At 37.1% G+C, this 22304-nt stretch overlaps 1 protein-coding gene across 6 annotated transcripts in view; it reads right to left on the bottom strand.

The window, feature by feature from the left end:
- Nucleotides 1–1732: 1732 nt before the first annotated feature.
- Nucleotides 1733–22304, bottom strand: part of LOC139121132 (aryl hydrocarbon receptor nuclear translocator 2-like) — a 69229-nt gene continuing 48657 nt past the window's right edge. The window contains exons 3-17 of one of the 6 annotated variants that reach the window (XM_070685781.1): nt 21457–21510; nt 21044–21088; nt 20384–20541; nt 17178–17257; nt 16496–16588; nt 15899–16016; nt 15543–15572; nt 15096–15296; nt 14260–14443; nt 13256–13362; nt 11464–11614; nt 10187–10652; nt 8617–8785; nt 7875–7913; nt 1733–7559 (exon numbers count right to left, since the gene is read on the bottom strand). In XM_070685781.1, coding sequence (XP_070541882.1) covers nt 7300–7559; nt 7875–7913; nt 8617–8785; nt 10187–10652; nt 11464–11614; nt 13256–13362; nt 14260–14443; nt 15096–15296; nt 15543–15572; nt 15899–16016; nt 16496–16588; nt 17178–17257; nt 20384–20541; nt 21044–21088; nt 21457–21510 — 2155 coding nt within the window. In that variant the 3' untranslated portion in view covers nt 1733–7299. Of the gene's footprint in view, nt 7560–7874; nt 7914–8616; nt 8786–10186; nt 10653–11463; nt 11615–13255; nt 13363–14259; nt 14444–15089; nt 15297–15542; nt 15573–15898; nt 16017–16495; nt 16589–17177; nt 17258–20383; nt 20542–21043; nt 21089–21456; nt 21511–22304 lie in introns of all 6 variants that reach the window. The other 5 variants (XM_070685780.1, XM_070685779.1, XM_070685784.1 and 2 more) reach the window with 5 other exon arrangements.

The raw sequence follows: 22304 nt of genomic DNA on the forward strand, positions 1-22304 counted from the left end.
GGCCCGCCGTAAAGAGGGTCGATCATGGCCATTGCATGAAGTAAACCTAATTGGAGTGGGCTGCCAAAGGCGTCTGCCGTTAAGAGGGTCATGGGTAATACATAATGTATATTTATTGTAGTGGGCCGCCGAAGGCGGCCCGCCGGTAAAGAGGGTCGATCATGGCCATGGCATAAAGTGAACTTTATTGTTGGTATTATGTTTTTGAAAATGTGGTGACCCCCCCTTTCCTACCAGTGAAAAAGCAATGACCCCCCCTTTGCGGATTCCAAAATTACGATGACCCCCCCCTGGATTTTGCCGGCCCCCCCGGTCGTAAAAACTGAACGGTCCCTTATCTCCGTCCTGTAGCGGAGCAGGTCGGAAAATTGTCATAGGTCTTTGCGCATGCGAACTAGACATTAGCAAAATAGCGATCAACTATGTTCGAACCACAGGGAACAGATGAAAGGACCCTGGGGTGGGGAAGGGTTTTTTGTGCAAGGGTTTACCTTTGATTTTATTAATTTTGACCTTGATATTTCAAATAAAGAGTTCAACTCCACACCGTCTGACTGCTTTATATATTACCGACAAGTCCTTATCTCCTCTCCAACTTGTGTACACCACTGTAATTGCTCGAAAACATTGCTAACTTCGTAATCCGTTGTCGGTATCAGCGGATTAAGTGGTTGAGTCAACACCACAGCCGTACCACACGCATTAAATCCTTATTTAACTACGTGTGGGACGGCTGTGGTGTTGACTTATTAAGCTAATCCATTAACAAGTCATTAACAGTTGGCAATGTTTGCGCAGCAATTAGAGTGGTAAGTGCACTGGTTGAAGAGGAGATCAGGAATATTGTAGGTATTGAAAACACAGTCAGACAGTTTGGAGTCGAAAGCTTTCTTTGAAATATCACAGTCAAAATTAATAAAATCAAATAAGGTAAACCGTTGCAACAAAAAACCTCCTCCCCACCCCAGGGTCCTTTCATCTGTTCCCTATGTTCGAACGTTCGACCGGTCGATGTTGGGGTGCCAGATTTAGCCACAAAGCGCCATCATACATCGCCTATGAACACTATTGCACAATTTTTTTTGCATGTTAGTCGCTAATGGCGCTGTTACACACCGGGCTCCGGGACTGAGCTGTCTTCAGCAGAAGGTGATGGGACCATTTCGAAGCATTTTTGACATATCAGAAAGATGATACAGTGAAAGTGATCATCGACTTTAAATTTATGATTTCCTCTCTCACGATATCGAGGTTATTTTTCAGATAATTGTCGAAAGTAGAGCATTTCGTGGTATTTTTACTGTGGCACTTACAATGTCCCTAAATGTCAGTGAGCTGCCGCATCAAGGACGTCACAAACAGAAAATTCACAAGAACTGTAACAAAAATATTAGTAATGGTGGACTGGTGATTAGAGAGACATTTTGAGCGGAATGTAATGAAGTTCCAAAATTTGATAGTCCAGTTGTTGGATATGAGATTACTTGTATTCTAAGTTGATTGATCAAAACAAAAAGAACATCATAACGCAACTTTGTAAGACCTGTATCAGAAGACCTGCAACAGAAAAGGGCATGGCTTTGTCATCAGAACAGTACTGTGTTAAGCTTATAAGATTATGGAAATGCACAGGACGTGCTTACTTAGCTACTCATATCACGATTCCAAATCTCTTTCATTTCTTGCATCCTATACATGAACAAAATTAACATGTTCAAACTGCAACCACAACTATTTTGAATTATATTTTTTTATTCAGTATACCATAATACATATAATTGATTTCTCAAAATGACTGAAATATTTTTTCTCTCTTTTTAATACTATACTGCAAGAGTGAATTAAAAAGGAAATCTTAAAATGGAAGGTACATGTGATTTCATTCTGTCCAAGAAAGGACCAACCGTTTTTCCAAAGCCAGACCACCAAACAAAATATGCACCTAGCTAGTGATAGTACACTCTCACACAAACTTGTCCACTTGTGAATGAAAGTTAGAATGTGTGAAATACAGGAACTGGATAAATCCCCTTAGATAGAAGGGATTATTTCAAGTGGGAACTTAAATCTGGACTGTCATAACAAGGAAACCCCTGTCACATATAAAAGTAAACTGTATATTTTTGACTTCCATCTTTTTATTTCACTCTTGCTCTCTACCCTTCTTGTCTTGGATTAGCTCTCAAACACTGAATTTCTACACTTACATTTTATTCATGGGCTACAGTACTTTTCTAGAAGTTTCTTTCATTGCAAATATGGCTGTCTCACGGTATCACAATGAAACTAAAGAAGAAAAAACTTCACTACAATTACTACAAATTCGTTTGCACTATGTAACATCCTTACTTTACAGTTAAAAGTGTTCTCAAGTTACAAAAATTACTGTCCTTGTTTTAACATCTTGAATGACACTGTTGCTTTGCTGTTATGGCAATTCTAAAACCCTTCAAAAATTTCTATAAAGCATGTATCTTACAAATCATTATAGAAAAGAAAAAAACATATTGTAGAATATACTGGAATAAATGTCCTCTCTGGAATGGCACTGTGATAACTCATAGATATAAATATCTATGGAAAAAAACATTAACATAAAATTTTTCCAGTCAACTGTCACCTTTGATCTTTGTAATTACATATGCAAATGTCAGCATGACCAATGAACTGCATGTTAGCATGCTAAAATGCAACAATGTAACAATATATCAAATGAAAGCATACTCAAATGTAACAATGTATCAAGCTGCCTATTGACCTAATCTGTTAAATATATGGCTTGAGACACCTCATCTGAGCAGTAAATTTTGGAATTGCGTGTCTCAGATCTCTGATCATTAACTCTAATATCAATATGATACTCTATACAATCTGAGCTTGTTAGAATGAACGCATCAAATGTGTTCTGTACATATCTATTGACTTCTGTTATTTTCTTAAAACTTGATATCAATTAAAGTAGCATTTACTTTTTCATCATTCTAAATGTCAGTTGTAGAATAATGGACTTCTCAATTGCCAAAGTACCGCTACACTTGTGATAAAAAAAATCTTACAAAAACATGTTGGGTGTCTAGATTCATGATACAATCAAATTAAGACCACACACCTACAGATAACTTTCAAGAAGACACTATCACAGAAATGGAATTTTTGCTCTGGGGACAAGACAGCCAGATTTTTGTTGCGCTGGTTCAACACTTCTGTACACAAAACCTTCACATAAAAAAAACACAGAGACAATCCGTAATATTTTTAGCTGTGATATGTTTGGAAAAAGAAACAGTGTAAACGATAAATTCTTAAGACTTCCGACATGGCAGTTAGTCAAACATTATGGCAATGGGGTGAAACACATTTTTGCAATGGAGGCGGTTTGCTTAGACTGACAGATCACTCACTAGAGGGCGCTCTCTATGCTCCACCTATAAGAGTGGAGAAGCAATAGGGAATGCCCTTCAGCGATGGATCTTTTTGTTTATGGTTTGCCAGGACATACATATCATTACCGACTCACTACTTTCTGTAATACAATACATGATTCTGTTTACCTTACAGACTTACAAATAATATGAATGAAAAAGATTTTGTCCTTTACTTTGAAAAAAACTTTGAGACCACATGTCCAACATATGGATGTGAAATACTTGATATACAGAACACAATGTGACAACTGTAAAAACACGCTCTCCCTATTAAAATTGTAAAAAAAAGACAACGTGCCATCCTCTCAAAATTTTAAAAGTTCACTCAAAGTGAAAATAATGTGTGTACATGTATGTCTGAGTAATGACAAACAAAACAAATCAACAGGAACGAACAGATGGAACATGGTCTGTTTCATTAAGCCATATAAAAAAAATTGTGTTTCCCATTACATGCCTCAAAAAATTAGGTGGGGTAGGCTGGAGGAAATTCTTTTATTTTTTTTATTCGTTGGTTGAGACCTATAACACCATAAAATTTTGAGAATTTACTGGAAATGTTTTGAAAATGCAAAAAAATATCTAGGTTGTAGGTTGGGTTACGGAAACACATATTTTTTATTTAGCCTAAAGTGACAAAGTTGTTACTTACCAATCTTATTCTAAAATAATGTTATGTTTTTAAATATCAAACAACATCAAAAGAAATATTAATGTTCAGTAACTGGGATGGTCATTTCTCAACTATATGGACATAGTTGTGGCTTACTTGATGAGTAACCTGACCTACTGTGACGTAAAGGTCATCAAGTACAAATCCTGGCATGTTTGATACTATCCCATTGCCACAGTGACTGATAACTACTCTGACAAACTGATGATGAAGCTGACAAATCAGACAAATGGCACTGTATACACCGGACACTGTCTAATCTGGATGCTGAGTACACAGCCAACGTGTAAAGGAGTCGGCTTAAGGGAAGAAACCTGCTCTGCATACACAGAAACAGCAACTGTGCAAATTTGTCAGTCAAGATTGGGATATTCCTGTTAGTTTCCAATATGCCATTTCTCTCATCTTTAACCCTTTGAACCCGGCTCGGACATAAATGTCTGATGATGTCATAGAGAACCAGGGGGTCAGGGTGCAAAGGGTTAATGGTCAAATGGGTTATAGAATGGTTGATCGGCAAATCAGGACTCAAAATGAAAAAGTATATACAGTGTATGAAAAGTTTTGAAATGAATGGCAAAATGTGACTTGTAGGTGAACAGAGAAAAGTGGGAGTTAGCAAAAACCGTAACCTTCTTCATAGTTGTGAAAAATTTTGATGGTAAAAACAGACATGCTACATTTGTGAACAGTTAGACACTTTGCCTAGTGTCTGAATGACAATGAACACACTGAAAGCATACATATTCAATAAGGGACAAAGCACACTTACAGAGCATCAAAATAATAAGTACAGGTACATACATTTTCTGAAGGGGCAAAAAGATTGCCTCAAGCATGATTTTTTTCAGGTTTCTTTCTCAGTTTAAGATTAATTCATTACGACAACTTAACCAACATTACTGCCATGAAATGGGTGGGTTCCATGACAAAGATATCTACTGACACACATCAACTGATGAACTTAAACATACAAGTTAAAGTTACACCTCGAATCAATAATTATTTTCTAATATTCAAACTAAAAATAACTATTGTTGAAGTAAGCTATACACAGTTTCTATAGCATTGTGGCAAAGATATCTCTCATCTTTTTGATCGTTAAAAATGGGTACAAGGCAGTTCAAAGAACATGTACTCTCTGTTCATCCCCATTTTACAGTGGAGATGTCTAACTTTACCATAGAACACAATGGAATTGGGCCATACCATGGTAATGTAAGGGTTAAAGACTGCAAAGCAGAAAGATTTTGCACTTCATTCAAATGAGGCATGATTGACAAAAATCTGAGAATGAGAGTTTCACATCGGAAGAAAAACTGAGGATGCTGGTTTCTGGCTGTGCTAACCTACCCTGCAAGGGTAGTTTCATTTTTGTAATAGCTACATCAAAGACACAAAAAAATATTCAAAAAAGAAAAGATTTAAAAAGAGACTTCCTCTGAAAAGAGCTTTGCATGGATTACACTTTGAACATTGCGAATTCATTCTCGCCAGAGATCATTAATATAATTTAAACGTCACTTTTTGTAAAATCCTTTACTATACAGGAGCTGCAGTCAGACTACAACACTAGCTTGTGGTATTACATGAACTCTCCTGTTGTTTGTCGCATTGTGATCAGTCATCTAGTAGGTGATGTGTGCTACCTTCTATGTACAATTCAGAAAGTAAAAATAATTAAAACATATGACAAATCTACAAGTGAAGCAATGCACGGCAAATAAAAAGACAAGATGTAAAATATTTAAATAAACTGAAGATAAAAGTTGAAATGTTAAGGTAAATAAAATGTCATAAAAAATTCTTGGTGATAAAAGTGAGGTTTGAATGAACTGAAAGGAGGTGTGATATTTTGCCATGGTACTCTGTGTTTTACAGTTCCTGACAAGAATTTGATGTTTGATAAAAGCAGAAGAGAATTCACATGCAACTCTACAATCCAGACGAGAAATAATATTTCTCTCATAAAGTATTTGGGTAGATTAGAAAGGTATCAAATTAGTTATGATGTATCATACAGAAAGGGCTGCTATTTCTGTTCATAGGATAAAAAAATGAAATATTTCAAATGTAGCAATGATTAAGAAGCCAAATGTTCGATGCTGATTGGTTAAATTCAAATGAGACTCATCTTGATTGGCTTTCATTAATTTTGACTGACAGGGGCGACTTATGGGGAGATGCTTGGTCTTATTTCACTAATTACTGATTTTTACTAATTGATCCATCTGTTTTGGTGTCAATGGTTGTAGTGTGTAGTTATTGGACAAATGTTTGATCCATGTGCCACAAACATTGTAAAATCAACCCAAAACTTAAAAATACCTAAGTCATCAGTGGCATTTTTTATGGAGAGACAAGTCTTATAGCAGAGAATAAAATGTTTGAGATAGCAAAGTTGATAAATCTTTATCCACATTCTTTGCAGTATTCGTATCTCTCTAGGAAAACAGTCAAAAACTTAGAGTGGTGGTTAACGATTCATCGTGCTTCTAGAAATTGTTTTGCAAAATTGCACATTAGGGCAGAGAGAAATCCTGCAAGAGTAAGTGGTCCTACAAAATCAACTGCACACTAGAAATAGCCATCAGTTACAGTTTGCCATTCAAAGCCACCCCTTGTCTCGTATCAACTCTTTGATACACATTCAGCCTTTATGTAGATGCATCTAATTATTTGAATAAACTACACATCCTGCTCATGTCATGGGTTACCAGCAATAATTGTGTTACAAAACAAAATTGTTATCTACTTTTTCTAAAAGGAAATTTGAAGTAATGGAAGGTATAGAACGTGTAGGGATTTCTTTTTTAGTTGTTACTATAACAGCGGTGGGAGGGTGGACTGGGCTATGTATTTGCTTTGGCTTTTTCATTCCACAGCTCTTCTCAAATGTAACCTGTGATCTAAATATAGACTTAAAGAACAGAAATATGATTGTCCGGCTCAAATTAAAAAGAAAATGAAAATATTGCTCACAATCAGTGGAGGAAATGTGTTACCTTGGTTGTATCAATATCAACGGAAATTACCAGAGACTAAAGGTGAAGTTCCTAAGGGCAGTACAGTGGCATGACTATTTGGCAGTCACTGAAGCCACAAAGAAGAACAAGGGCAATATTATCTTTCTGGAGGCTCCTGAAAAATTGGAACAAACCATTCTGGCAGAAGGAGACGTTGCTCAACAAGGGAGGGGAGCTACTCAGTGAATGGGGTAAATATTGAGAGGTCTCCAAAATCTTCTACATTATTGTAAGGAGGCTGCTGTTGGTGATCTCCCAGAATTCTGTAGATTTCCTGGAATTCTTCTCCGTGTTGTCCGTGGGATGGGGCTTGCTGTGGGTGGTCACCGCTGGACTGTGCATTCCCGGCCGCACTCTGCCACTGCGACCACATCGCTGCGTCGCGCCTTGGTAAGGAATGGCCGTCTCTGCTGCTGTAGGCCACTGGCTGCCCTTCTGAAATGAAAACAATGGAAAGTAAAAACACATGACAAACGGACACTCAGGAAGTCAATAGTCTTTCTGATCAGTACTATCTACATGTGTTTTTGTGTGTGTGGATTCTTTTAGAAGACTTAAACAATAACACATCATAAGCAAAGTTGTTACTACTAAAACAATAACCATCTATTCTCGAAAAGTTGCTTAAAAAAGAGACAATTGATTGTAACAGCAATCAATATAGTTCTCAAACAAAGGTTACTAAAAAATAAACTTATCTAATGTTGCAGGGATAGTGGGTACTATAACAATATAACACAAAATGAATACCTTGTAGTGTAGTCGAATGGCTTGGACGGGGATGTGCTCCTGGTGTGAAAAATAATGTAGAAAGTAAATGATAATGTTACATGCAATATTGAAACATAAAACAGTACTGTACACAAAGAGAGGGTGTAGGATACGTGCAACGATGGGGAAAAGCAATGACATTACCATGGAAACACTGTCAATTAGTACGTTTCACAAGGTGCTGAAGACCTAACAGGATCTACCGTAGTATTACTGAAGTGTTAACAGGACAATGGATTGCCATACACAACAAAATGGTGTGTGATGCACAGAGTTAGAGAGAGCATGACAGTCTCGTATAAATGGAAGAAGTACATGTATATAAGCATTCTACTGTCAAACAAAGCTAGATTCGTCGCACAATGCTGACAACCACCTTTCACATAGAACAGTTCCAGAATGTTTTGCCGTATGAAGAATATGATCTTCTGTTTCGCATAACGGTATTTTCTGTGATTACCTGAATCATCCCGACACATAGAGCGGTGTACGCCTGGAGTGGTTGTCAGACGCAAATATATGTATGATGGAAAGTCTTATAATTAGCTGATGATTTCCAAGGAGCATTATCAACAACAAAATATGGTTGGCAGCTTGAGATACATCATCAAAAAGCAGACGATGATTTTTAGATTAAAATTCACTTGGAGATATATGAACAACTGCTGAAATTAGAAAATCGTTTGTCCAGTTAAGGTCCAATTTGTCATTCGTTTCTCACCTTTGTCTTGTTGGTATGGATAGGCTACTTGTCTGGCTCCAACTGTATTCTGTAACTGTGTGTAGGTGGGCCCAGGGGATGGTGTAGCAGACAGAGGCGTTGATGGCTGGGCTGTGTGTGATGAGTATGAACCACTGGCTTGTGTGGTGCTGGGGCCGCCTGCACTGCCCTGTATTGAAAGAATTTGAGAGTATGTGTTTTAATAGACAGTCTTATCTTTTTGTAAAACAACACATTTAGCTTTCACTGCAGAAATATCTCTGAAATATAATGGAGGTAATACCTCCATCATTTGCAACCATAAGGCTGGACCCTGTACACAGCCATGCAGGTAGGTTTCACAAAGTATTTACAAGTAAAGTAGTATGCCCCCTAAAATTTGAAAGACCTAAACTTTTGCCAACACTTTCCTTCAGGAAACTTTCAACCATTCTCTTTCAAAATCAAGCATAAAGTCAGGAGTCAATGATAGTTGTAAACTTATGCCACTATGGAAACAAAGTACTTTTAGGTAGAACTTGTGCCTCAGGGACAGATATATGGACTCTCAAACTTTTACAATTCTTTTCTGATCTACCACTTGAGGGGGCTCATTTTAGAGCTCTTGGTGTAAGAAAACTTTTCACAGGCTTAGTTTTTTCGAAATTCAAAAATTTTCTTTTTCTCAATAGAGTTAACCCAGGGATGGCGGCCATTTTGAATTTTAAATATCGGCAAATCCTGGGTTATTTGTTTCTCTGGTACCAAAATTTGCACAATGACCGTCATTTTTATTCTTGATCTGGAAAGAGAGTGGTTGATAGATTCATTAAGGAAAGTTTAAGCAAAAGTTTAAAGCTTTCACTTTCAAGGCACATACTACAAGTTAAATTTAACGATACATGTATTTGAAATTCAAATGGCTGCCATTCCTGTGAGAACTCTGCATGAAAAAATTAGATTTTCAATTTTAACAAAAATAAGATGGTGAAAACTTTGCTTACTCCGAGACCTTTAAAATGAACCCAACAGCAGTAGATCAGAAAAGTATTGTAAAAGATTGAGAGTCCAAATATTTGTGCTCGAGGTGTTTTGTACCTTAATCTCTTTGTATCATGATCATGTATTGGTTATGTTTGGGCCACAGACTTGAGTCTTTTCGTTGTAAATTTGACCCAGACAGCCTCATTGAGAATAAGACAATAACAGCTGTACTTCATAAATATCAATTTACGCAATATATCTAACCAAAAATAACAATGATCATATGTTTTACTCTAATATTTACAGTAAAAGAGATGAAAGAGTAGAAGGTTGGGAATGTGAGAAATGGGGAGAGATAGAGAGAGAGGGTGAGGGGAGGGGAAGGGACCGAGAGGAGAGAGAGAAAGAGAGAGAGGGGAGGAGGGAGTGACGGAGGGAGAGAGAAAATGGAGCAAGGAAGGGAGGGCGGGAAAGAGGTGGGCAGAAAACACAGAAGAGTAGTGCACATGATATGGCCATCATGGAAATTAAAAAGAAAAAAGCATGGTTGTAAGTCTGTACTGTCAAAACCTGACAGAGACAGAATAGAAAAATAACTTCCACTGACCTCTACAGGGCTTGGATATGATGCTGGACTGGGCCATGGACCCTGCGAAGCATAATTCTTCCCAGGCTGTGCCAGAGTAGACAGGGCTTTACTGGCAAAACTTGTACTGGTGTATCCTGCCTGAGGTGATGTGTTGGGATAGACACTTCCTCTGTATCCAGAAGACGAGCTCCCGGAATTAGTCTTGCTGGTTTCTGATGCCGTGGTTGGCAGCAAGATGGGATAACCATCGTTGTCTGATCTTTGTGCACCAAATCTGTTGACAGTATCAGGTTTCTCATCTTTCCTATCCTCTGAGGCAGCACCCCTGTTGACCATGGTGTCCGCGACAGTAGCGTGGGGGTAGGCGTGTGTTGAATGCTGAATGGGGAGAGGGTAGGGCTGTGTTAACTGAGGAACATCACCCCCGCTGCTGCTGTCTTTACCGGGTTCTAACTCCGGTTGCTGCTGGTTCTGCTGAAGGTTTCTGTTGGAAAGATAAAGTGAAACACAGAAGTACTCAGTAAGACACAGTATGATCACTACAAAATTACCATCAGAAAATGGTGACAATGTATCTGTACTCTGCAGGATTGACAGGAGATCGGCACTTGGCAAGGCTTAAAGATCTGATGGCACAGTCAGTGTTTCATATGAAAGGAGAAATTCACCAAGGCTGATTTTTACATATGCGCTAGCTATTGGGTCACTTATTCCAGAAAAGCAGTTTTCACCATTTATAACGTGCATGGTATAACGTGCATGGTTTTTTCCAAAACCGGACAAAAATAGTGGTGGAAGTTGCATTTTTGGGCTTCATCATCACCCGGTGTGTATGGCCACAGTCCCTCCACAAGGGACCGTGGTATGGCATTGTCCAACCACTCACGTTCACGCCAGGCTGTGCATATTTGCATAAGATATACAATAGTTATGGTGTGAACGTGAATGACAATGCCATACCCATCCAAAGATGGTCCCTGCCATATCACCTAATGAAAGCGCCAAGCTTGGCGCTTTCTCCCATGATTCAAAATACATTAAGTTGATGAAGCCTTAAAATGCAATTGTAGCACGTTTAAAAATCAACCTTGGTGAACTTCCCTTTAATCATGGGATTTGGTTATAGGTAGATAGCTGAAGGGCTCTAGAAAAACCCTTGCATTTTTATCCAAAAGTTTTTGTTCACAAATCTAATTTTGTTTTCGTTTGATCCTACACAATTAAATCTGTGCCACTAAAAATTGGAATTCAGCAGTGGGATCTCATGAGCAAAATACAGCATCAGGATAACTTACTTGACTGAGGTATTTGTGCAAACTATGTACTCCACTTCATCTGTATAAGGGTTCTGGAAACTGAAACAACTGGTTCTCAACCAGACCCAGTCACGATTCTTGGCTTGAAAGCGATACATGACTGACAACACCTGCCCTTTCAATTTTAAAACTGCACAAAAGGAAAAAAGGGTAAGAATTAACACTTGATAGAAACCCTGGATTTTCAAAATCAGATACACAAACAAATTAAAACGTAGAATTCTGCACTCCAATTGATGATGTACTGTTCAACTGTATATCTTAACCTTAACTTGCTGTATCTAGAAACAGCGCCCTCACACGAACTACCTTGATTTGAATTTCACAATAGTAAGTGAAAGAAAACTTTATGTGTAATTTCATGGAAAAATGTGTTACTAGGTATTTAGGTGGACGTGTACTAGGTAGTTTTTATGGCGAACTGCAACACAAAATTTAACTAGTAGATAGAAACATGTGACATTTATTGATTGAAAATTTCACCCTATGTCCTATAAACAGGTCCTGCAACATCAAAGCAAAATGTATAGCTTTATTCAAGTCTGGTAGTGAGAATAGGTTTCATGATGAAGCAATAGAAAAGATGCTGACAAGCTGTCCTGTAACATTATGAAGACATCACTTCAACTATAACAGCTGCATCTCATGAGGTTAAAATGAGAAACACATATATATAAAGAGCAAAGCTCTGTGGAATGGCGACTCAAGAGGGCTCAACCCTCATCACCTGTACCATTCTATTCATATGCAAACATTTGTTGCTCAATGACTGAAAAAAGTCAAGTTCTCTTTGAAAGGATAACACACAGTACGTGAGGCTACCCACAATCCTCCATGATCTGTACACACGGAGATCACTCACTTAACTGAAGCAAATTTCGTCTGTACACAGAACAACTCGGTCCATATTTCAAAATTCTGGCAACATAGTTCTGATCATCATAATTTTCTGATTTCTCACTGTGAATAATGAGAAGATCAACCCCTTTTCCGCGGAGGAGATAGCAATTTTGTAATTTTGTCGACATAGATTTTTGACAGCCATACACAATATTTTCAAGGAAACTAAGGGAATAAGTTGCATCTGTGTTGGCAAAAGAAAGAGTATTGATTTTTTGTAATGTTCGTTACAAAGGAAGTTTGAATGTCTGACAGGTGGTATGATGAGACCATCTTAGTTGCTGATAACTTTATCTTGACAAGTGTTCAATTTTTAACACCTCCGAACATCAACTTCTCATTCAATTTACTCTTAAATGTTAAACATAATCAATAATTTTGGAACATAGTCTTAACAAATAATCCTGAACTTAAATTGTAAGTTAAAAATTGTTAAGAAACTGATAAAATTGAAAAAGCCTTTAGCAAAAAATGTCTGAGTGAACAAATCAAGGGGAATTGTGGGTAGCCTCACTTACTGTGTAACTGAAATGGTTTGTCATGTGTACATCCTTTGTGCAAATGATGCAAAGGAAGGACTTTTTTAAAATGTCAATGATAACACCTGTACCTTGATGACCGAATCATGTGAACTCTGACCTATTGACAGGTGTCCTGTAAATGACTGTTTTATTTGCTGAGTTCAAAGGATTGACCTCAGGGTAATTCACCATCACCCCTATGCTGCATGATGCAGGTCACAAGTTGTGATCTACCCCTCCACCCTTTCATGTGTCAACAATAATTACATCCTAATATTATATAAATGTCAGAAATCAATAAAAGAATGTCAGATTTCACCCACTAAAATCAAGAAGGACTTATGAAATACCTTGTTGGAAACTGTCTTTGAGATGACTCATGTCTTCAGGGTGATAGTAATCGAAACATGATTTACCAAGAAGTTCTTGAGGTTGATAACCTAAGACACCAGTTACTCTGAAAAAAAAATGAATATGAAAATGAAAATTGAAATAATCACATGAAATGTGGAATACTCAAAGAATAAATCCTTTAAAACCCACATCAGCAGGATTTCAAAACTTGCCTTTGTGATAAATAATATGTACAATGATACCAACTAAAACGATTGAATTATGAACAGGATCACATGAATATCTTTTAATATTCTAATCCTCTTATAAGTAAAATATTCTGTTATATTGCTTCATTGTGAAGAGAGTCTAGCTACAGCAGAACTGTGTTGCAACTGATGTCTGTTAAGGTTTATCAAGCAGGAGGAATTTTTAAATGTTCTTCAGGATCAACTTTATAATTATCCAATTCACCATCAGACCTTGTCAAATCCTGCTTTTCTCAATGGAGGATTGGGTTCTCAATAACAGGAAATAGGATGGACTGGATCTCAATACCGGGGAATACAGAGATATACAGTGAACATACATTTGATTAGAATACTTTACCTTTACGTGTTGAGATTGATTTATTTAAATAGCACTTTAAATGAAATTAAATGGCAATATTATATCATCAGGGGTGCTAGGACCCTAAGGATAATTATGGTAGAATGCAGTGCAGTGGAACATAAAGAATATTCATTGATGCAAAGTGTATCAATTACTATACTTTAAGTATGTAAATCAATGATAATGACAAGTTATCAATGGTGAATAGTCATAAATCACAAATCCTATACTGTACAACTAGATGACTTGAAAGGTGTCAGTTTATTCTCATTTTCATATATGACATATCATTTTCTATCACCTAAAATGTTCGAAACACGCAACATTTCATCCTAGGCAACAACGTCAATGAGTGAATGTGACTCCACTGTAAATTGAAAACACTATTTCACAAACACTGTGAACTAACCTTTGATCAACGAATGTGAACTTGCCATCCATACTATGTCTGGATATGAATTCAGTTGGGGTGCCTGAACCCCCTAGGTCAGCACAATTTGGCGAGCTGGTGACTTGAAGTCTGCCGATGGCAACCAGGCAGTAGTGGTTTGTACTGTGACCTTCTTCTCCCTCTGTCTGGTCCCGACCTGCAGCTGTAAAAATGATTAAAATCAAACTTCCATGAAGAAACAAAGTCAGACTTCTATGAAAACAGACATTCAAGGCCTAGTAGCTGTAACCATTGATGAATTTTTCAATATTCTTGTTTTTTGCGGCAATTGTAAGTTCATGTTCTACTCCCCAAAGCATGTTGAAATACCAACTATGAAATTGTAATAACAGTATCAATAAAAGTGAAATGCACTGTCAATGTTTACACTTGAATTCTAGTCCTGGCCTGAATTCACTTGTCAACAGTAACAAGCCAGTTAACTCATGTACAGGCTGAGTTGACAATATGAATACTGTGTATCTCAACCATGCTTTTAGGAGTAGTAGAAGAAACTGCAGATAACATTAAAAACAAATAAAGTATATATTCCAAAGTTAATACCAATGACTCTGTAATCACTTTTGAATATGGAAAGTGATTAACCTCTTGTGTACTTTACTTCACTGATGTAAATTTTACAATTTGTCACATGCGGAACAAACAATGTTCAATTGCTTTTCTCTGATTCATCTTCTCATTGATCATGTGACTTTTGTTGGCCAATGACACAACTGCTCAGTAAAAGTAAAACTGAACATGTGATGTGTGTCAGTCAATGAGACGACTGCATTTGTATATCATCATACCTATACCTGAAGCTGGTGGCCAGTTTTTGATGTATCCGGTGCAGTGGACGACTGCGTAATGCTCTCCATCTTTTGAAGGACCGAGCCCATTGCGGATGTTCCTCATGTGTTGATACCGTCCGTATGCCATGGGATCTATCTGGGCATTGCCAATCTTCATCCGGATAATGAAGCCTCTCCGGGATCCCATACAAAGACGCATGGATGCTGCAATGCAGGAGTAAATTAGCGTTTTTCAGAATGCACTATGAATGCACAATCAAAATTGTGATCGGTAAATATTCGCTTACTGCTGATGTTTACTGATTTCATTTTGCTTGATATTTTGACATGGTACAGTATACAGTGTTTGATTCAGCAAATCACATATGTCAGATGCTAGGTCTTGTAACTCAAAAATTCAAAATTATAAACAAGATATATTGGATTTTATAAACTGTCAGTGGTACTTACTTTGATGTCCTTCTTTTTTGACAGTTCCAGCTGAATGAATAAAACAAAGCAAATAAGTGTTTTTTCTCATAAAATTGACAACTAAATGCAGCCAAGATCTGGTAAATAAGATCTGGTAAACAAGATGAGGGGTAAATAAACACTCTCTGGTTTTGTGAATAGATTCAAGTGTCACTAGTCAACTGGATTTTCAACAAGCACATCCTCATGCCAATCCACATGGTAATGTTATGGAACCAATCACAATCCTTTAAAGCACACCCACTTAATATGCTCATTGCGATTTTTCTTTTTCACTTCCTGTTTGATCGTATGATTCGGTTGAATGAGACAAAAGTGACAAGAGTAACACCTACTTTTGAGATCCAGGATTCTTCCTGTTGTTGGCGATTCTGATGTTGAAAGTTGTTCACGTAACTTTTCAATGTCATCAGGATGCACCAGGTCAAATAGTGTGTTGTTGAACCAATCAGACTGCAAAGAGAATCACGCAAATATAACAGAGACCCAGGACATTGAGATAATACCTTAAATATATTACTGCTCAAATGCCATACAAAAGCAATCAGAAGAGAATTCTAAAGAAAAGAAGCTAAAATTTTCAATTTTTAATCGTAACAAAGTTGTTGGGTACATTTAAGTGAAGAGGTATGGCTACTTGCTGGTTAAGGATGTCAAATTTTTTCCTTCTCTCATATCTGACAGTGTATACCATAGTTTGTGCAATTCCTTGGATACAGAATGGAAAGAGCTTTTAAAAAACTTCATTTAGCTATTGCCGGTTTGCAATGGTCAACTTCATGATTTGTACATCCCTTGAAGCCATCCCAATGCGGTACCTCCTTTCAAAATTTCAAGTACATTGTGACCATAAACAAACCTCCTTTGTCATATAACACTATCATTTACAGTGACAAATTATCCATTTATCAGTGATTGGAAATCTCACCTACCTGTGTTTGATTTAGCACCGGCGTGACGGAATCCGACACATATATAACTCTGCCTGTCTCACAAGAGACAACAAACAAAAAACCATCGGCAGCCTGTCAGGCAGACAAGAGCAAAAGCCATATAAATTGTCAAGTAATCGAAAATTGATAAGGCGGAGTCAAGTGCTGGAGCAACTGTTGGTGCAGAATTCAATGAGGAACTCTAAGTCCCACTGACACTTTGGTTAAATATTTTCTTGACATGTTATATACAGCTGTCACTTACAAATGATTGATGGTGAGACAGGAAAACTCTGAGGTCATCCAATATTCATGTGCTGCTGGCTGCCATGGCAAATATCTTGATTTCTCAGATAGGGGATGACCATGGTCCCTTGGTGGGATGACTTAGGGGGATATGTTTTAAAATGGGTGTCTTGGGACAATTTGACATCTAGCAAACAAGGAGTCTTCCATTTTCTGCCCCTCTTTACGCTTTACAAACAAAACAAGTCCACCAGAGACTCACAAAGCAAACTTCAAGTGTATTCCCTTCAATGGCAGTACTTGAAAATGCTTGTCTTGCAGCAAAAACGAAATTATTGACAAGCTGCAGGAAAATACCTAAAACAAAACACTGTAGACTGGGCTAGGCTATGGCTTCTAGAAGTTTGAAATATTGATTACGAGCATCAGGACCTACCTCTAATATCAAGTGTTTGAGTTCTTGGTCAGTTAGAAATGAAGGTTTGTATGTCCCTTCTGTACTTGTGTTGCCAGTACCTACATCAAAGATACAAACTTATAGATTTTAACCTATTCCTCCCTGATTCCCTGTCAACAGGTCCACATCACCATTCATATCAAAGGCATTTGGGCCAAACCATGTGTGGTGAAGGGGTAAAGTTGATGAACACATCCACGGTAATGCAGGTCAGCATGTGTACTACTCACCATAGTAAATATTTTGAGAAGCCAAGTGTTCACTGATAAAGGTGTTTTTGTATAAACTTGTCACTTTTTGATCCAGGTGCGATATTTGTAACCTGACAAACAGTGAAACCTGTGGCTATTCACTGAGCACCAAAAAGTACGGGTCAAATAAATGTCAAAATATCAGTGACATTGGGTTTTGCCAATAAGGCGCTGTTTGATAGTCCATTAAGTATAAATGAAATATTCATAAATTTCAATGTTGGAAGACAGAGCTCTGTGATAAATCTGTCTTGTCCCACTGACAAGTTATGAAGTGGATGATATTGATATGGTTGTTGTTGCCAGAGTTTGCCCAGCCAGACTCTGATGGTCAACAGAGAAAGACAAGGATAGTTTTCTGGCTAGGATTGATATCTGCCACTTTGCCGGATACAACATCATGGAAAGTCATGCTGTATCTAGTAGTTATGGCAATTTACCTTGCATCGAACACAGTTATGTAGATATTGACATTTGTTCGGTAAAACTGGGAAATTTGTTTAAAAAAATTAAAAATATAAAAAATCAAATCTGTTGATATTCACTAACCACCACAGGTCAAATAAATATTAAAATATCAGGGATCTTGACAATAGCATCCACATTAATGAGGAGATAATTTAAAAGTGACAGATGCTGATTGACCTCACATTGATTTTAGTACAGTATGGATTCGAAGTAATTTTATCCTGTGATGCTGTATGGTTTTGCTTTACTTGCTCAGATAGTCTATATTTTAACCTTTTGAATGCTGTAAGTTTTCTGGCTAAAATTTTAGTGCAACATTATACCGGTATATTATTGCCTGAATACATGGGTTTAGGTGCCCGAGAGCAGGTGACAATTTGCCCGACGCCAGGAGGGCAAATTGTCTCCTGCTGCGAAGGCACATAAACCCATGTATTCAGGCAATAATATTTTTATTACATACCTTTTCACAGTTAATTATGCTATATAACATTTAGTTACATGCAGGGCATTTTCAAACAATTTTACCATTATAGACCAGCATCAAACAGATAATATTATATAGGGCTCAGCCCTTAGTGTCGCGCCAGGCGTTGAGATTAAAAATGTTATTTGTATCGATTCATGATTAGTAATCATAAAGGATAAAATAGAATTAATTGTTACTTTCTATATACGTTTGTACAAGTATGACCGGTTTACCCTCTGATGACAGTTCACGTACACGATGTCAGACCCTGTAGGTATAGATTTTCTGTTATGTGTAAAAAAGTTTGACATAAATTGGCAATTTTTACCATGATTACTACCTATTGTGTTTAACAAGGGACGTATTGTGCCATCATTAACTTTGCAATAGTAACTGTACCGCCCAACTTCCGATATTGTAAGCTGAAAACCAGCGTTACTTCTAAAAACGGGCAAATTTTGCACATAGTTATTGACACAGAGGGCGCCTTTCTAAGATTCAATCCCAGCATTCTTTGCAAATGTTCTCGTTCATATGCACGACAGTTTTCTCACTTCTTCTATTTTTTAGGCGTGATAGTAACGATATTTTGTATCAGCGACAGGGTGGATAATAGTAATTACTCGCTAATAAAAAAGATATATTTTATTAATGGCATGTTATAAAATAATAGCGAGCACGTTTCGAATTTGTTTATTTACAAGCACTCAAAAAAACATGGCGGCGCCCACGAAAGAAGGGTACACTTCCGGTTACTCGCATAGTATATTATAAATATGCGCATGCGTAGTCAGTAAGCCGCTGGCGCGACTATTTACAAAAATCAAAAGAGTAGTGCGCGGATGGAAATTTTACATCTAGCGTTCAGCGTCTACTTTGACGTTGAAATTGTTGAAGGTCTTCACTGGACCAGGTAACCATGGAAACCGGTCAGTACATCGTTCACCAGCCCGCTAACTTCCAGGATGTTCCTGTTCAAATCAATGCACTGATTTGCACTCACATCTAGGCATGTAATAATTTACCAATTTGTCACATATCTTTCTGCAATATTTTTTTTATTTTGGACAAAATGGACTTAACATTTCTTGAAAAGCAGTTTTTTATCAAAATTTTGGCAAAAATCTAGAAAAAATTGACTGGGTTACATACGGGCGATAAAAATAGACTTTAGCACCCAAATGGTTAATTGACAAGTAACATTCAAAATAAATTCATGGACATTACGAAATCATAGTGGTTCTTCACGTTTTATTTTTATAACACACCGTGTACTTTTGGACACTAAATCAAAATCAGCATTTTTCAGGGAATCCACAGCTCTCTATTTAGTGATAAGCAATTATGAGTATACAGCAAGCATCTATTTGATTTGTAAAAGTTAAATCAATGTGAATGATCAGTGAATCAATCTACATATACATTTATATGAACAATTCCCATAAAAAGAAACACGGACAAGTTTCCAGGGTTTTCTCATAAAAAAAATCTCTGGAAAGTGCAGATTTTGACAGAAAAAAAATTATGGTAGAAAAATTAGATGTCGTGATAAAACAATGCAGATGCTTCTAGAGCGTGAAAAAAATGTTTGAAATCATTATGACAATGTACAACTTGACTTACAACTTGACGGTATGTTTAGCATTCACCTTGAAAAAAATTAAACTTCAGCAAATTTATTGAGTCTGTACTTTTATTGTGATTGATTGGTTTTACTCTGATTCTACGACAGTGCTCTATATGTTACCATAATGCTGGACAAGCCCTCTAAATATCATCAGTGCATGTTCAATCACACGTATGCCTCATCTGATCCCCTAGCATACGACAGAATGCTGCAACCGTCATTGAAAATGACAAAGACAGCATCAATGGCTGCTGTGGGTGGGGGAAATTTCAACAGTTTAGTTAGCTAGCTAGCAATACAGTAAAGTTAACAGAAATGAATTTGAGATCAAGCAAAATTTCTGAAATCAGAGAAGTTATACCAAACTGACCTCTGAGGGATTTCATGTGTGACACTGCCATCCTTAAAATGGTCAACTTGTCTGGCTTCCTGGCTAATGCACTGCATGTTGGCACCATGTCAGAAAGTTCTGTGATGTATGCCGTCATCTTGTTGCGCCGCCGTCTTTCTATCTCGCTGTGATTCTCTCTGTAGCGGAGTAGCAAATTGATTTAGTTTGTGTACATTCAAATATCAAAAATGCTACAAATATTTAAACCAACCAACCAATCAATATACAAGTTTGAAGTGAAATAAAAGAGCTTTCTTGTAATCTACAGATAATGCCACTAACGCAAACGAAAAAATAACAAGCCAAAAGTTTTGTTTTTAAACGTTCCCTATACTTGCCACGAGAGGGCGTCATTCCCAGGTGTAGCCAACACCATTGATTCCCACAGCAGGCAGTTTTTAATACAAATTTGAATGGTACAGTGCAAAGGTTGTTGTAGTAATATGGTAAAGCCCTCTCTCTATAACCGAACTCTCTTCAAACAGAATCTACTCACAAGCTGGGACCAAGGCAAAGAAAAGAGAACAGAATTGAAGAGTAGAAAAGTCAATGTGTTAGTGTAGGGTGGGGGGAGGGGGGTTGATGGGGGGCACTGAAGGGGATAAACAACAAAGACAAGAACCACCAAGCCAGTCTTACCTGGCGAAGCGTTCCTTGTCGCCATGTTTACTCTCGTCATCATTCCTACATCCACATTGGAAAAAAGAAAATACTCAAACGTGAAGCAAAGAAAAAGCTGAAGCCGACCATACAGAAAGAATTTTAATGAAAAGTATATATATTTAAAATATATATGATTAATTTGAAATTATTAAGGTTTTTTGACAGATTGTAAAAAGTAAATACAGAAAACTACATATATTTCAAAGTAGACTATGAGAAATATGAACATAAGGCTTTAGGTTCACTTGTGGACGAAAGAATAAAAGAAAAAAAGAATAAAACTGATTTCAAGTACTGAAATGAGAGATCAGCCAATCACATCACATCTTGCACTAACATCCAAACTAGTATGTCAGAGGCACTTTGATTGGTTTGGTTGGTTGACTTACTTAGCATATTTTGTTGTGGTGGCAGTCTGAGAGGATTCATCTTCTTCAAACTCTCTGCAAAATGTTCATGGAAAAAAAAAGATGCATAAATCAAACAAAAGAATAAAACTATTTGTTTCCAAAAGAAAAATCAGCATATGATGAAATCACACATTTTCATAAATAGGCAAAATATAGTCTTTAATAAAACTAAAAAGAAATGAACAGATAGGAAAATAAATTGTATGAATGACATGCACAATCAATTTTAACTGACCACTGTGATATATGCTTCCACACTCATTCTGGAAAACCTATATTGTTATCTGTGGTTCATGATTTCTTGACCAATATTCCAATAGTCCTGGTTTTCTGTTTATTCAAATTCACAAACATAGGAAATTACAGTGTTTCTGCCAATACGGGATTTGGAAAGAGATGTGACGTGATGAGACAGTCACATCATAAAACATCAAAAAGAAAAGAGAGAAACCTACAGATTTCTGCCTCTATATTGTTTTATTAGTCCATTTATTTCATCATGTAACCCATGTATACAGCAACCCACCGTGTAAAAACCTTCAAATAGGCTTTATTCTCTATCACACATCGTTTTCTAATTATTAGCCACATAGCAAACTGAAGTGAGTTTTATCCTGGTACTTTCACAAAGCCAGGGTGTTTGTCCCCCATTCTTTGTGCTTTCCATATAATTTTATGACCAGCATTCAATATTAAATGAAAGGAGATGAGAACACTCACCGGACAATGTGGTAACTTTTTCACAAATTAATAAAGAAATGAAAAGTGACCACTTTATAAATCAGACTTGTAAATTGAGGAAATACATAACATTGCATCTCACAAAA

This window comes from Ptychodera flava, chromosome 21 (assembly GCF_041260155.1).
Source record: "Ptychodera flava strain L36383 chromosome 21, AS_Pfla_20210202, whole genome shotgun sequence".
Taxonomy (NCBI): domain Eukaryota; kingdom Metazoa; phylum Hemichordata; class Enteropneusta; family Ptychoderidae; genus Ptychodera; species Ptychodera flava.